Source organism: Diplotaxodon limnothrissa, linkage group LG7, assembly GCF_057381915.1.
Source record: "Diplotaxodon limnothrissa isolate DT_005_m linkage group LG7, D_limnothrissa_male_GT1.1, whole genome shotgun sequence".
NCBI lineage: Eukaryota > Metazoa > Chordata > Actinopteri > Cichliformes > Cichlidae > Diplotaxodon > Diplotaxodon limnothrissa.
In genome coordinates this window covers 19,623,511-19,637,620 of record NC_140602.1, presented here as the reverse complement: position 1 = coordinate 19,637,620, position 14,110 = coordinate 19,623,511, and the positions used below count along the sequence as shown (strand labels likewise).

The 14,110-nt window shown below is 42.6% G+C and overlaps 1 protein-coding gene across 1 annotated transcript in view; it reads right to left on the bottom strand.

Moving 5' to 3' along the window:
• Nucleotides 1-9,375: 9,375 nt before the first annotated feature.
• kcnq1.2 (potassium voltage-gated channel, KQT-like subfamily, member 1.2) overlaps nucleotides 9,376-14,110 on the bottom strand; it is a 172,037-nt gene continuing 167,302 nt past the window's right edge. Inside the window, exon 18 of the mRNA XM_085357638.1 lies at nucleotides 9,376-9,522. Coding sequence (XP_085213764.1) covers nucleotides 9,376-9,522 — 147 coding nt within the window. The remainder of the gene's footprint in view (nucleotides 9,523-14,110) is intronic.

Below are 14,110 nucleotides of genomic sequence, written 5' to 3'. Positions count from 1 at the left end.
ATAAAGAGAATTCCTCAGAGTAAGTGTTGTTCAATCTGGCTGTCGTGAGTCTGAAACTCAGTAGAAAACTGACTCAGTGATGCTACTTCAAATAAATTGGTGTTTCTATTAAACAGAAGTGTCTTAATGTTGTACTTTTCAGCTTTCTTGTCACTCTGAGTGATGTATGCTAAAAGTGGAGCCCTAACCTGTGCTGAGATGCTCTTTGACCTCTAGTAACTTCACTAAATGTTTTCACTGCACAGAATTTCCCAACTTCCTTCTTGTATGAGCAGCACAGGAAGACACCTGTGCTTAGAGCATTTTAAAGCTGGATGGGTGGAGGCTGTGCATTTGAGTGTGCCCAAGAGATGGTGGGGGTGTGAGTGGTGTGGTACGGTAAAAGTGTGTGGGGGATGGGTCCACTCCTGAAGTGTGCAGGTGGGTAACCTCAGCTCAGCCATGCACCCCCACTCTGAGCTTGTCCCATTGTCCCAGTGTGTGGGCTTTTGTGTGGACAGCCATTGTAAGAGCCCAGGGCTGGCCACTGTTGTGTCTGGGGCTTCTCTGCTCAAACAAAGGCCCCGTCTATGAGCCTCCACCCTACCCAAACAGCAGACTGACTGACTGACTTGGTGTCTGACTGACAGACTAGGTGGCTGACTAACTGACTGAATGGCTGACTGGGTGCCTGATTGGTTGAGTGATTGATTGGATGGAGCAGAAGAGTGGAAGTACTGTGTTTCAGGCAATCTGTAATACTCAGTGTACATCAGTGTCACTTATATACGTGATACTGTTAAATGTATGATGAATGAAATACCAAATAAGTTTTTTACTATCATAATATGTATAAAATGCATTAGCTTTAATGGGATTTTGACAGTTAGGGTGATCATTTAAAAACAAAGTGCTATAAGTTGTGAAATGACGCAGGCTGATGAGGCACTCAAGGGACATGTTCTGAAATGTAAATAAAAAAATGTCAAAAGAGTTTTTTGTTGTTGGGTTTTTTTTCCAGGAAAATGCAACAGTCGCAGGTGTTTTTGCATGCATAAGACTGACATCATTCCACATATTCACACCAGCCTTGTATTACATGGGTGCATTTTTCAAATTTCTTCAAGTATATTTGTACAATGCTGGTGTAAAAGTTGCACACATTTCCCAAATGCTACACTGTTTGTAAAACTCTCATATAGATATCTATAAATTGTATAACAGCTTGAGCATCCTTATCTGTAGCATACTTCTATCATGCTGTTGCTATTTCATGTAATCTAATGTTTAAACTATTGGATCAACACTTAAATAATATATATATTCTAAATGACAGGGAATAACAGGGTTCCTTATTCAAAAGGTCAGTAAAAAGGGTGCACCTGGACCGCTGTGACGCAGCAGCATCCAGCTCTGCGTCGGAAACACCTTTTCTGCAACAACGGGAATGTCCCAGAAAACATTCCCGTAACACTCCAGCACAGCCAACCAAACAAAAAACGCACTGAGTTTGAGGAAATTCCTGTAAGCCAGTCAATCAAAGATGTGGAAGGCATCGTTGGCCTGTTCCTCTCTGCAACATCTTGCATGTGCCAAGAATTCACACTTCCTTGCTATATCAACAGAAACAGGTTATCTTTTCCTGTTAAGCGCCCCAGCACTTAATATAAAGCCACAAGTTCCTCCCTGTGTTTCCTGCCCAGGCCACAACGTACGTCATCGAGCTGTTCCCCTGGCACCTTAGGCTGTGAATAAGGAGAAAGCAAGTGGCCACAAACAAACACCTTACATTTATCTCTCTGTCTCGTTCTGTGTCTGTTTCTTGGTTTCTCCAGTGTAGTTTCTAACAGTCTGCAAGCATACAAATTGCTTTACTTGCTGAGCGTTTGCTGCAGCCCGGGATGGAATTTCAACTGTTTTTTTGGACTGCTGAATTTGATTAATTGAGCAAGGAAGGGCTGTTTTAATACAGGGAAACGACTTCGTTGAATAGCAGATGCACTGTCAGAACTTCAGTATGTCATATACTCTGGTGTCGTATGCAAAGGGTGCATGCTGCAGAGTTAGCGTGAATGAGAGGCAGGGAGGAGAGGTTAAGAGGTCAGAGATACTGCAGAGCTCTGAATGACAGATGCACAGATGTGCATCTGCGGCGCAGTTTGGGGGGACAGAAAGGTGAGGGAGTTTGGGGCGGGGGGTGGGATTGGGGCGGGGGGTAATGCTCATTAAAGCAGCACACCTGCAGCCCATCAAAGAGCCTTTATCTCTTATCAATTGAAATCTGCTAAAGCACGCAGCATTAGACGTACAAAACAAGCAGACTGTGCTGCATGCTCACTCATAGTCTCTTTATCTCTTTCCCTCTCCCAGTCTCTTCTGACCAGTGGATAGTACCTGGCGCACTAATCCTGTCAGGAATGCTGAGGGGTGTATTTGGATGCATTTGGCTGAGAAATCGAGACGACTCTTCCCGCTGAAACATCTGTGCAGAGCACAGTCTTTCCTCTCATCAGTTTCATATCAGATCCTTTTTCATTGACCTCAAGGAATCTCACACAATGGTGTTATCAAACTGTAAAGCTCTTAAGATTTACCCAACAAAACACCATTCAACTTTTCATGTATTTTGAAACTGTGTTCTTTGGAGACCTGGAGTGTACAATGTGCCTGTCTCTAAAACACTTTGGGTCAACTTCTATTGCTTAAATTTGGTATAGACTATAAATCCCACAAAAGGTTTCTGACATTTTTCATGATGTCTATCTTTTTTTTAAAACGTTTAATAAACAAAGTATCGATCCTATCGCACTAGTATTGATCTGACACCCATATTGGCGTTTGTATCGATAATACTGACACTTGGGTTGACCTGCTAACCTTTAGTAAAAGGAGTAAGTCAGTCCATAAATAACCAAAGGAATAAATGTGTGTGCAGCGATATGTGGAAGTTCACTGAGGTGAAAGAGCATGTGAGATTTAAGCCCCACCCCCAACCCCAAAAGAATGTATAGTTGTTACGGAAAACTACACATGTGTACAGTAACTGTGTGTAAACAAGCCAGAAGAGCTTTGAACACAGTCGATCGCAGCATGGGTGTGTTAGGTCGCGATTTGTATTTGACATGATGCAAAAATATTTCCATATGATGCAACATTGCGTAACTCTTGAAGAACTGTATGGGGCAATAATTCCAGTCACTCAAAATATGTCTTACATCACGGACCACAGTATACATCAAATTAGATCCCATCCACCAAGCTGATCTGCCAGCATGTCTAAACCTTTGACACAGGGAACACTGTTGGTTAAAGTGTGACACCAAGTGGAAAACTGTCTTCAGTGTTGCTTTGGAGTCGAACCAGAAATCCATCGACTTTCCACTTTTCACTTGCGATAACACGTCCCACATTTTATGACCGTATACCCAGACTTCTTTGTAACCTCCTTTCTGAGTTTCTTTTTTCTTTCTCTGCTGCCCTCATCATCAGGAGGCTCACGGGGCCTCCACACTACACGGTTCTGTTATGGTGTTGAAAAGATTGCTGTCATAAGAATGCATGAGCATGTTCCTCAACACGGACCTTGATGAGAAAAGCAGATTTTTCACCATATGAAAACCCACCTTTTGCTTTTCCACAGCTGTAGATGTGTTACACTGACTTCACAAAATTCAATTCTTCACTCTGTTTTCAATTTTAACTCACGGCAAATGACAGTGTTGGGATTTCGGCAGCTTGCTACAGCCGTACAATAGAAATGATACTAAATTGAGGGTGACATACATTTGATGATACCTAAACAGAAGCTGTGTCTACCACACCTCCTTTGTGTCTGTGAAATTGTGTCTAATTGTGAAACCACGATACAAAGAACTGCAAGGCAAATTTTTTCTAATAATTCTGGTGTTCATGTTGTGTTTTCACTTCCTCTTGCTAATCAAAATTACTTCAGAACATCTAAACATACCAATGAAGTGACGGTCAAAGCTTTTAGAATATGTGTTGTCTTACAGTAATACACCACCAACAACAACTACCCACCCCCACCCCTCTCGTTACAGTAGCTCGGTGGCGCAGCTGTCCACCATGCCGGACATTCTGCCTTGGCTGGCCAAACCCCATCGCACCGCTGAAATCCTTCTGCTTTGCAGCCAGGAATTCTCTCCCTGTCTGGAGAAAAGTCCCCAATAATATGACCTATGTAACCCCCCCGCCCCCACTCCATCCCCACTCCATCCCACCCACACACCACCTTCGGCCTGGAAGTGTGCCTGGACATCGCCTCAAATCTGCAGCAGCCGTTAACAACGCATTACCTCCAGTCACAATTACCAGAGCCAGCCCTGGGCGGAGTTTCTGTGACTGGCTGGACCCAGGACGTGAAATTGAGCGGCTCAGACACATCTTTGGATCTGAACAGGGCTGATCCGAGCTTTTGTTGTTGTTGGCTGCTCGGCCTTCCTCTGGTCACAGCAAGGGGCGGGCCGCTGCTGAGCCACAGACATATGGCTGAGGAAAATCTCATAAGACCAAAGGTCAGAGTGGGTCGAGCTAACCTCTTAGCCTCTGGTTGATTTATTATCCCATGGGGCAATGTTGCCCTGCTTGGACCAAACAGAACAGGGGTCAAAGGGCATACTGTATCTGTTCCTTTTGTGAAAGCCGGCTTAGCAACACGGTTTTGTCAGTTAGGAATAAAAGGATGCAGAAAAGCCTACAGACCAACTGAATAATTATGGGATCACTTATGTAAACACACAGCTGCAACGCAAAGATAGAAACAAGTAAGTACTTAAAGGGTCAGTATGTAAGAGCTATCCATTTTGCTATCCATCTTGCGTGTGAGGGTACAGCCTTGCACTTCCACCTTTGGCCAATTTAGAATCACCAGTTAACATAATATGCATGTATTTGCAGTAAGTGAGCTATATTCGAATTTCCCAGAGGAACCCACCCGAGGGATTAATAAAGTTCTATCTTATCTTATATATAGCAATGAAAGTATCTCATTTAGTGTTACTGGCAGTCTTAATATCTTTGCTAAGTGAGATGTTTGCACTGCAGAATCTGCCTAAGGAACATTTTAGAACATTTACCATTTAAAACATTTAAAGAATGAAGTCAAGCACGTGAAGCAAGTGTAGCTGTTGAAGAATACAGTGTGGAACATAGCTTTTATAGCACATAAACTGGGCATTGAGCTTGTTTGGGCGATACAAAAGTGATCTTTAGTGTAAAAACTGACACATCAACCCATACCAAAAAAACCTTCCAAATGGCATTAATATATTTTTTGCGGTAGTTGTTTTCTTGCTAAACTGCTAAGCTAAGCTAGCCTAAGCTAGCTAGATATTTGGGAAACTGCGTAATTCCCCAGCACCAAGTTATCTAGTAATGTGCTTAAACCTCTGTTGATAGATTCATTTATTTATTTATTTATTTACGCATGCTTTATCATACTTATAACATTTTTAAGTAATAAGAGAGGTGCTATGTGCTATGTGCTATGCTATGTGCATTGTTTTTACTTACTTTTTTGGCAAGTAATCATTCTACAACACAATATGAATATGAATGTGAATATGAAAATTATTCTTCCAAGCAACCTCTTTCATTTCCTAAAAAGGCTGTACTCTAATGGGATCACAGGGGTGCGTACATCAGGCGTTTCATGACAGCTTGACTAGGTCACCAAGAAAATTTTATGCTAAAGGTCAAAAAATATTCTCTGGTGACTGAGAGGTGGGGGAGGGCAAGGAATTACAGCAACTGCCCTCTAGGCAACTGTTGGCCCCATTTATTTAGCGACAACTCCTGACAGAGTGGCTGGCATCAGCTGCTGCGGACATTGTTTGTCACAATCCTGAAAGATACACTACAAACACACATGCATGCACACCTGTTGAAACATATCTGCTTTCATATAGCGCTGCTGGGCCTCTACAGACAGGTGGCCTACATGCACCACCAGCCGCCCCAGCATGAAAACCACCACCCAGTCACCGGCCACCACCACCGTGCTGGAAGTGCCCCTCGTGGTCAAGTATATGAGGGAGTAATGAATCTAACCTCGGGTTTCAGTGTGCTTGTTTTCCCCCCCAGTTTTCAGTTGCTTGAACAGATAGAAATTTTTTAATTTCTGACACCTCCCACAGTCCAAAGATGTATGAGGTTAGGATGATTCTGGTGATTCTAAATTGCCTGTGAGTGGGAATGCTTGTCCGTCTCTATGTGTTAGACCAGTGACAAACTGGCAACCTGTCCAGGGGGACAGCTGGGATAGGCTACCCCCTGCCCTGGTGACCCTGATTTGGGTAAGCAGGAATTTTATTTTAATTCCATTAGATCGTATTACTTTAAATGAACACTATTAAAGAAGATCATGCTCATCCTCAGATATTTGTATATGTCTGAGACACAAAGTACATAATATACTGCAAGTCTTTTGTATGATTTGAGATATTGTGTTGTACGGGGCCATATTCAGCTGCATGATGAGGTTCTGTCGGGAGGCGGGATTAAAGTCGACACGGATCATCGATTCAGCTCAGAGTCCGGTCATGATCTTCCTTGAATTCCTCCTCTGCACAGTTTTTTTTTCCAGGACTGCCAGATTTCACTGTCCAGCGTCTGTGACAGTGTGCCCCTTATATTCTCCTTTTAAACTGCTTCCTCAGATCCTCTTTTAGCTGCGTTCCTGTGTACTTCTGAGATCAAACTGCCTTTTGAAGTGGGAGTCTCTCTCTCTCTTCTCTCTGTCTAGTCTCGAGATGAAAGAGCAGCAAGGGGAGGCACAGAGCAGCCTCTGCAGACGGAGCTAGCCATGGGGTCTCGCTTTCTTTCCTCCCCCCCCCCCCCCCGGCACTCTCTCTGCCAAAATCCCCTAGCAGTGATAGAAACCAAAGGAGGACAAAAAGCAGCGGAGCACTACGCCCCGTAGTCCCTCTGGTAAATTGAAAATGCCCCTGCTCTCCGCCTCACATAAGGTCACTTATGCCCCCGCTGTTCTCCTGAATCTCCTCCTTCTTCCACTTTACTCTGCCTATTCCCCACCCTTCCCCCAGGATGGCCCTGCCTCCTTCTTCTAGCCTCTCTCTCGCTCTCTAAATCTCACATCTAAGTGTGCTGATCTTGGGACATCCCCAGTATTTTTTGGCCTTTGAAGGAAAATATAATTGAGTGGTAATACGAGATGCATTCCCTCTTCCTCTGCATGCCTGGCTCAATGGGTTATGGAATATTGAAGTTCAAAGTAGGTACAGTGAAAGTGTCATGTTTTTTTTCTCCCCCTTCTCTTCCTCCTTAGTGGTGATTGCAGCTTAAAAAGGAATTTAGTGAAATGAGGCTTTGGAGACATTTTATTTGGATGGAAACGTCAGCTCGTGACTTACCTCGACCCATTCTCGGCTTGATGTTTAAAGAACTAGCTTAAAACAACAACAACAAAAACTATAAGCTATAAGCTTATATAACTATAAACTATATTATGGCATAGATGAGATAATCAAATTCTCCCAAACTAAGACAGGAGGGCAGAGCTTTAATGAAATGGAGTTTTATTATTTACAGCAGAGCTACAGTGCACAGGGTGTGTGAGAGTATCATTTACAATCATGTCCATCCATCTGGACAACAGGAACCTCACCATGTGTTAAACCAATCAGACAAGCAGACATATTCCAGGCTGATCTTTTTTCTTTTTACACATTATAATAAATACAGAACAATAAGGCAATGTTTCTATTTACAACTTCTATAAAACTGTACAGGAGAAGAATTACACCCACTTTAGGTAATAGATAATAAATAATAGTACATTTTTAACCACTGCAAAAGAAGAAGAAGAAGAAGAAAACACACATTTGTGCAGAGAAAGAGCTTTCTGCTTCCCTTGTTCGCCCTTCTTTTTGTGTGTGCATTCGTCTTTTTAGGAATGTGCATGCTATAATTATGGGAGGCCTTTCATACTACAGCTCCATAGTTGAGTTATTTTCTATTTTCTACTTCTTCCATGCCTCAGTGGCCTCTGTCAGATAGATAATGTGAGTGTAGAAACAAAATGAGAGCATTGTCTTTATCTTTCAGACGATCGCCCTCGGTGGTAGCCGACTTTTCCCAAAAAGCTTTCACACAGAATTAGCGCTCCAGCTCCTCAAAGCGTTCTGTTTAAATTCTACACTGTGTTTTTTTTACTACCTGGTTATGGACAGAAATCTCTCCTTACCGCGAATTCGACACTTAATTAGCTCAGGAGAGAAAAAATAATCAGAGCTTTAATGGGGCAAATTTATCTCAAATGCAATACAGCAGTGGGAACGCCGTGACGAGGGTAACAGAAGCTGTCCTGCAGAATCCTAGCAGTGGTGTAAGGTTAAAATGCGTGAGCTTGATACCTACAGGAAAACCCCGAGCAAGCACACAGATCATGCCTCAACTCTTGACTGTACAGTGTCCGATCTTGTCTCAGAGGTTTGACTGTTTTATTATCACTAACACAGCTGCAAATCAGCACCGTGTTAGCCACCCAGCCTGGACCATACACATTTGGTTAGCTTAATTTCTTCCACTCCAGCCCCTCCGGTCCCAACGTAGGAAAAAGTCAACAGATAAACCATCTACCCTCCTCGTGTTATTCGATCACTACCAACAAACACCTGCCACAGTTTGAGTACAGCTAGGCGAGATGGATATGTATCTATGGATATAACTCCACTGTGTGCTCGGCATTGGTGGTGCCAAGGTAATCAGAAGGATTTGTGGAATTCCTCTACCATGGCTGGACTTTGAGTTGGGTTTCTTTTTCCTATGTCTTTGGGAACTTCAGGGCTTTGATTGCATTACGACTTCATTACGGCGTTAGTTAGCTTTGGAATAATATTTGCAGTAGAGGAATGCAGCTCACTGACAGGCCACACATAAATTAACATCACAGAGTAGTGCGATTATGAGGGCTAATGTAGTGAAATAAATTCATGCAGCATGTCGCTGCTTGAATGACTGTGCTGCAGGGGTAGACTGACTAGTATAGAAGACAAAGCTACATTGAGAAAACTTAAAAAACAAAACAAAACACTCATACACCCTAAGGAAGAGGTCAGCCAGTCAGTCTGCTTTCCACACATCAATCCCACTCGAGTGATTGTTTTGCCCTTGTGTCCAAAATCACAGTTAAGCGGACAATTAGAAGTTGTTCTCTTCTCAAGGGTCAAAAGTTAATTTGAAAATTTGGAACTGTGAAAGGAATAGAGGTAGGGTGGGGGGACGGGTGATTTCGGAAGACTGAACCCCCTTATTAAGTCCCCACATAAGGGGTTAGGCTGTTTATGTGAACTCCTGCTTCTTTAATTGTCCTTTGGTGATGACATCATCGTAGCCAACGTGAGCCGCTCTGTGACATCAGGGGCCCTCGTCGGTGCTGCCACCCATCCGTTTCTGGATGGTCACCCTGCGGATAGAGGGCTTGGACGTCAGCTCTACTTTGGGTGGGAACTGCTCCAACAGGATCCGTAGAACCGAGTCCATTTTCTCGTCCATCTGATGGATCTGAAAGCAGCAAAAAAGCCAAACAGGTTAGGTTAGCTGAATACTCGCAACATAAGTACAGTGTAGACCTGCACTATGTAACAATTCCAGCTTTGGTTTGCTCTTTTGTTTCATATCCATCTGCCTCTTTAATATAGTCGTCATCCCAATGACAGACTGCATAATGACACGTTAGTCTGCCAGTCGCCATCTACCTGCTAAAGGCACTCATTACAAAAGCTGTTGAGCTATATGATCCTTAAGTGGGCAGACACACACACACACACACACACACACACACACACACACACACACACACACACACACACATTAAGGCCACTGTTATTTACATGCTTTCCCAACTGTAAACACAGGTGTATCACCCAACAGATGCTAAGATACTACCAGACCTAACAGGGCGTAGCCAGTCTAGCCATGGTGTGAATACATAAATGTCTCCACCTGAGTTGCACAAGTAAACAGACCGCAGACTGCCTGGTGACATGCAAATGCAGTGAGCACTGCACATCCAGACGTATGTATGTACAGCACCTACTTACAAGACCTCGTAAACATACCTTCATATACACAAAAAGAACATAAATGAATCTGAGAGGCTGTGAATTACTGGGTATTAAGAATGAAAAATAGGCTTGTCTGGCTTACATCTAGTTGGGGTGATCGTAGCTCAAGAGTTGGGAGTTCGCCTTGTAATCGGAAGGCTGCCGGTTCGAGCCCCGGCTTGGACAGTCTCGGTCGTTGTGTCCTTGGGCAAGACACTTCACCTACCGCCTACTGGTGTTGGCCAGGAGGGCCGATGGCGCGATATGGCAGCCTCGCTTCTGTCAGTCTGCCCCAGGCCAGCTGTGGCTACAACTGTAGCTTGCCTCCACCAGTGTGTGAATGGGTGGATGATAAAGCGCTTTGGGGTCCCTAGGGGGGGGCTAGTAAAAGCACTATACAAATACAGGCCATTTGTAAATTAATAAGCAATTTTCTTTCTGTAACAAATGGTAAATGGCCTGTATTTGTATAGCGCTTTTACTAGTCCCTAAGGACCCCAAAGTGCTTTACACAAAAAGTCATCCACCCATTCAACAATATGGATTTAAACCCATCCATGGACATACAAAAAACGAAAAACTTCTATTTATACTTTTTAATTATTTGCAGGAGCTGGAGGTTCAAAAATAGTTTCACCACTGTTTTCCACCACTTACTTCTAAAAGTACTACTACTACTAATAGTAATACTAACCTTGGTTTCTGACAGATCATGTTTTTCTGTTCATTCTGCATGTCAAAAATAACACTAAGCAGTGCAGTACCAATGAGCATGAATTAAAATGTAATTTTTGCTTCCAGACTCTCTGTTAGCTTCCCAATGTGTCTAAATACTCTACTAAATATGAGAAACACCCAGTCACTAAGTTAAACTGAAATAATGAGCATATGGAGCTTGCTAATGACATTAGCATGCCACACTTAGGGGAAAAAGTACAGAAGTTAAATAAAAACTAACAGTCTATTAAAAGCTGGGTGTCTGATAATGACGGTTGGAGTGGTTGGCAAGGCCCGCCCCCTAAAGCCTGCAAATGCTGCAATTATAAAAAGCCCTGTTAAGAAATAAAGCCTGAGCTTTGAATTTAAGTCAGTTGCATAAAGTGTAAAGCCTAACATGCTCTACTTCAGTTCCTCACATTGTGTTTTATTTAACTTTGTGTTAGACTAGGCCAACTGTGACACTATGAGTGCAGCGGGCTTCTGTGTTGATGACAGTTGTGCTGGCACATGTAACAGCATTCTGTCCCAATCTGCTTGTTGCTAAAATAACACCTTGTCCAGATTCTTTCTGATAAAGATTCACCGTTCTCCACAGCATCAACAGCACTAAGAAGTAACTTTGACAAGGAGATCAAGACTTAAAATTATATGCTTTAACATATCTTATTATTAGTCGCCTGAATTAGAAAAAAAAGGCCAGCCTATAAATATAAGCATATTGCTTCAAATAAAGGCCTGATATCTTCTGCAGCTAAAAGCATACAAAGGCCCTGGTCACTGTGTGAGTAAATGTGATAGATTATATCTTCACATATTCTTAGCCTTAACCTTGGTTTTACCTTTAAACTTATCTAGCAATTACAGACATACACACACAAACCAAAATCCTCTGATGGCTCAGATGTCTTCAAGAAACTGTAGAAAATGACTGTGCTTCATAAATCAAAGCCTAAACAGCAACTCACATCAAAGAGCATCTCAAGCATCAGGCAGAGCACACAGATTCAGACTGTGGTCTCTGCACAGCGCTGTTGTGTTACTGGCAAGGCACAGTTGTGCAGTTAACATCATAACATCAGTGGCATTTTCTAGGATAAAGGGTATGTGCCTTTTTTCCCCCTCCCCATCTTTTACTGTGTGTGTCTGATGGCCAAGACATTTTTATGGTAGAGTAGGACATTTAGCGGCTATTATTGTTGTTGAAATATGAGCCATAATAGGAAGCGTAAATCTCAGATATCAGAGTAGGTCACAGGGAAGAGTGAAATCACATCACAGCACGGCAATGGCCATAATTCACAGATAACTGTACACTGTCAAATCAGAAGAGTCTAGACATCAAGACAGGATGGCTTTACCCTTAAATTTATGATACGCATTTCAAGTTAAAGATTACACAGATAGTAACGTCCCAGTCGTGCCTCAATGCGCTACCTTCACTTACTCATAAAGTTTGAATTGCTCTGAATTGTGTTGCCAATATTCTGCAGTATGACTGTGCAACAATAACTTCATTTTGACCTTTTCTGCTAAGGTTTGCTTATATTTCACCACCCACTGGACTTTTCTGAGATTGTCCCATGACCTAAATAGCTGTGCTAAGTAGATGAAGCACGCGCTGGGCCTGGATGAAGCTTAGAGAATAATAGGGTATCATAAACATGTTTGCTGGTAATCTACAGACTTATCAACATTCTCGTTGGAGCTTAAAATGGATCAGGAATTCCTCCTGTTGTGAATCTGAAAGGAAATGCCCAGGAGACCCACAGAGAGACAAGAAAAACATAATTAGACAGGCGTGTTCCAAAACACGGCGGACCTATTTATTGCAACTGACTTTATGTATGTGTGCGCTTTATGGGGTCGAAAGGGGGCCGGTGCCGGTGAGAGGGGGACAAAGCGCATGTGTTTGAATATATCACTAGCGTATGTCAGAGGTGTTTTTTCTTTTGGAATCTATGCTGAGGTGTAATAAAAAAACATAATAGTTAAAACCATTTACGTGACCCCATGAGAGATGATAACAAGCCTTTTTACAAAGTTATTCAATACACAAATTTCCTTTTTACATATGAATCTACATATTATCATACGGACATTAGCCTTTACAATAATCCATGTGGTTATAAAGTTTGAGAAAGTTCCTTCTGCTTCACTGCTCGTTTATGTCACAGTGCACATACAGAAGAAATACTAATTAAATGTGGCACACTTTGTAATGTGCCATTATTTATATAGGTGTCCAAAGTGATTTGTACTAGGGCCATGATCGAACCACTGCTGTGTCATAAAAACAAATGCGATCCAGTGACAGGTGATGCTCCAGCTGTCCCTGCCTCGCCCTCTGACCACAGACAACACATGGGATAAGTCACAAACCTGACACTACAGCAGCAGGGCTTTCCCTGAATTCCACTGAGGTCCCTTTGACTGACTGAGCCAGTTCAGAGAGTGAGCGAGAGAGGAAAAAAGTGTAAAGGCTGCAATTGGTAAATGTTGTCGACTATCATCTAACTTACAGAAAATGTCAAAATCAATGACTGTGGGAACACAAAGGGATGTTATATAAAGTTAGCAAACAAAGCAGGTACACTTTGTTCTATTTTTCACCAGTACTTCATGTACTTCCAATCATAAGAACAATCAGTCGAGACATGAACCACAGTGGTGAGGAGAGCATAGAGCTCCCGTTCACACAGGAACACCCTTCCTGAACCACCTTCCTGCCCTCCCCTGGGACTGTCTGTTGTCTTGTACACAATAACAAGTACAGCCACATACAATGTGCATAAATTCCACTCTTGTCACCTAGTAAACAACAAACAAAAAAAATGGAGCCAACAAGAAGCCACGCCCTTGTTGAGATGCTAACACTGTCGTAAAAGTCGTCATGTCACCAGTCTAACAGACTGTCCAGGAAAATGTATGTAGTATGTAGTAATAGAACAAACATAATTTTACATTTATATATTTTTTTAATACTTGGATGCACTGAAGTCACTGACTGCCTGAAGTCTAGAACACATGGACATCACCAAATGCTGCGTTTCCTCATTTGAGATCCTCTGCCATGCCTTTACTGCACTGCGCACTCAACAATTGATCCTGCGACTTCTATTTCGACACTTCGGTCGCATCTTGATCCTTTGAGCTAAATCCACTGTAGAAGTGTAGAGAGGGCAAAAATATAGAAAAACAAGATGCGTGTTTGTCTAAATACTTATGGACTTAACTGCAGCTGGAGTAGAAACATTCTGCCGCTTAGGATAGAGGATGATTCGCTCCCTGTGGCCATATTCAAAGTCTGGTCCAAACCAAGTTCATGA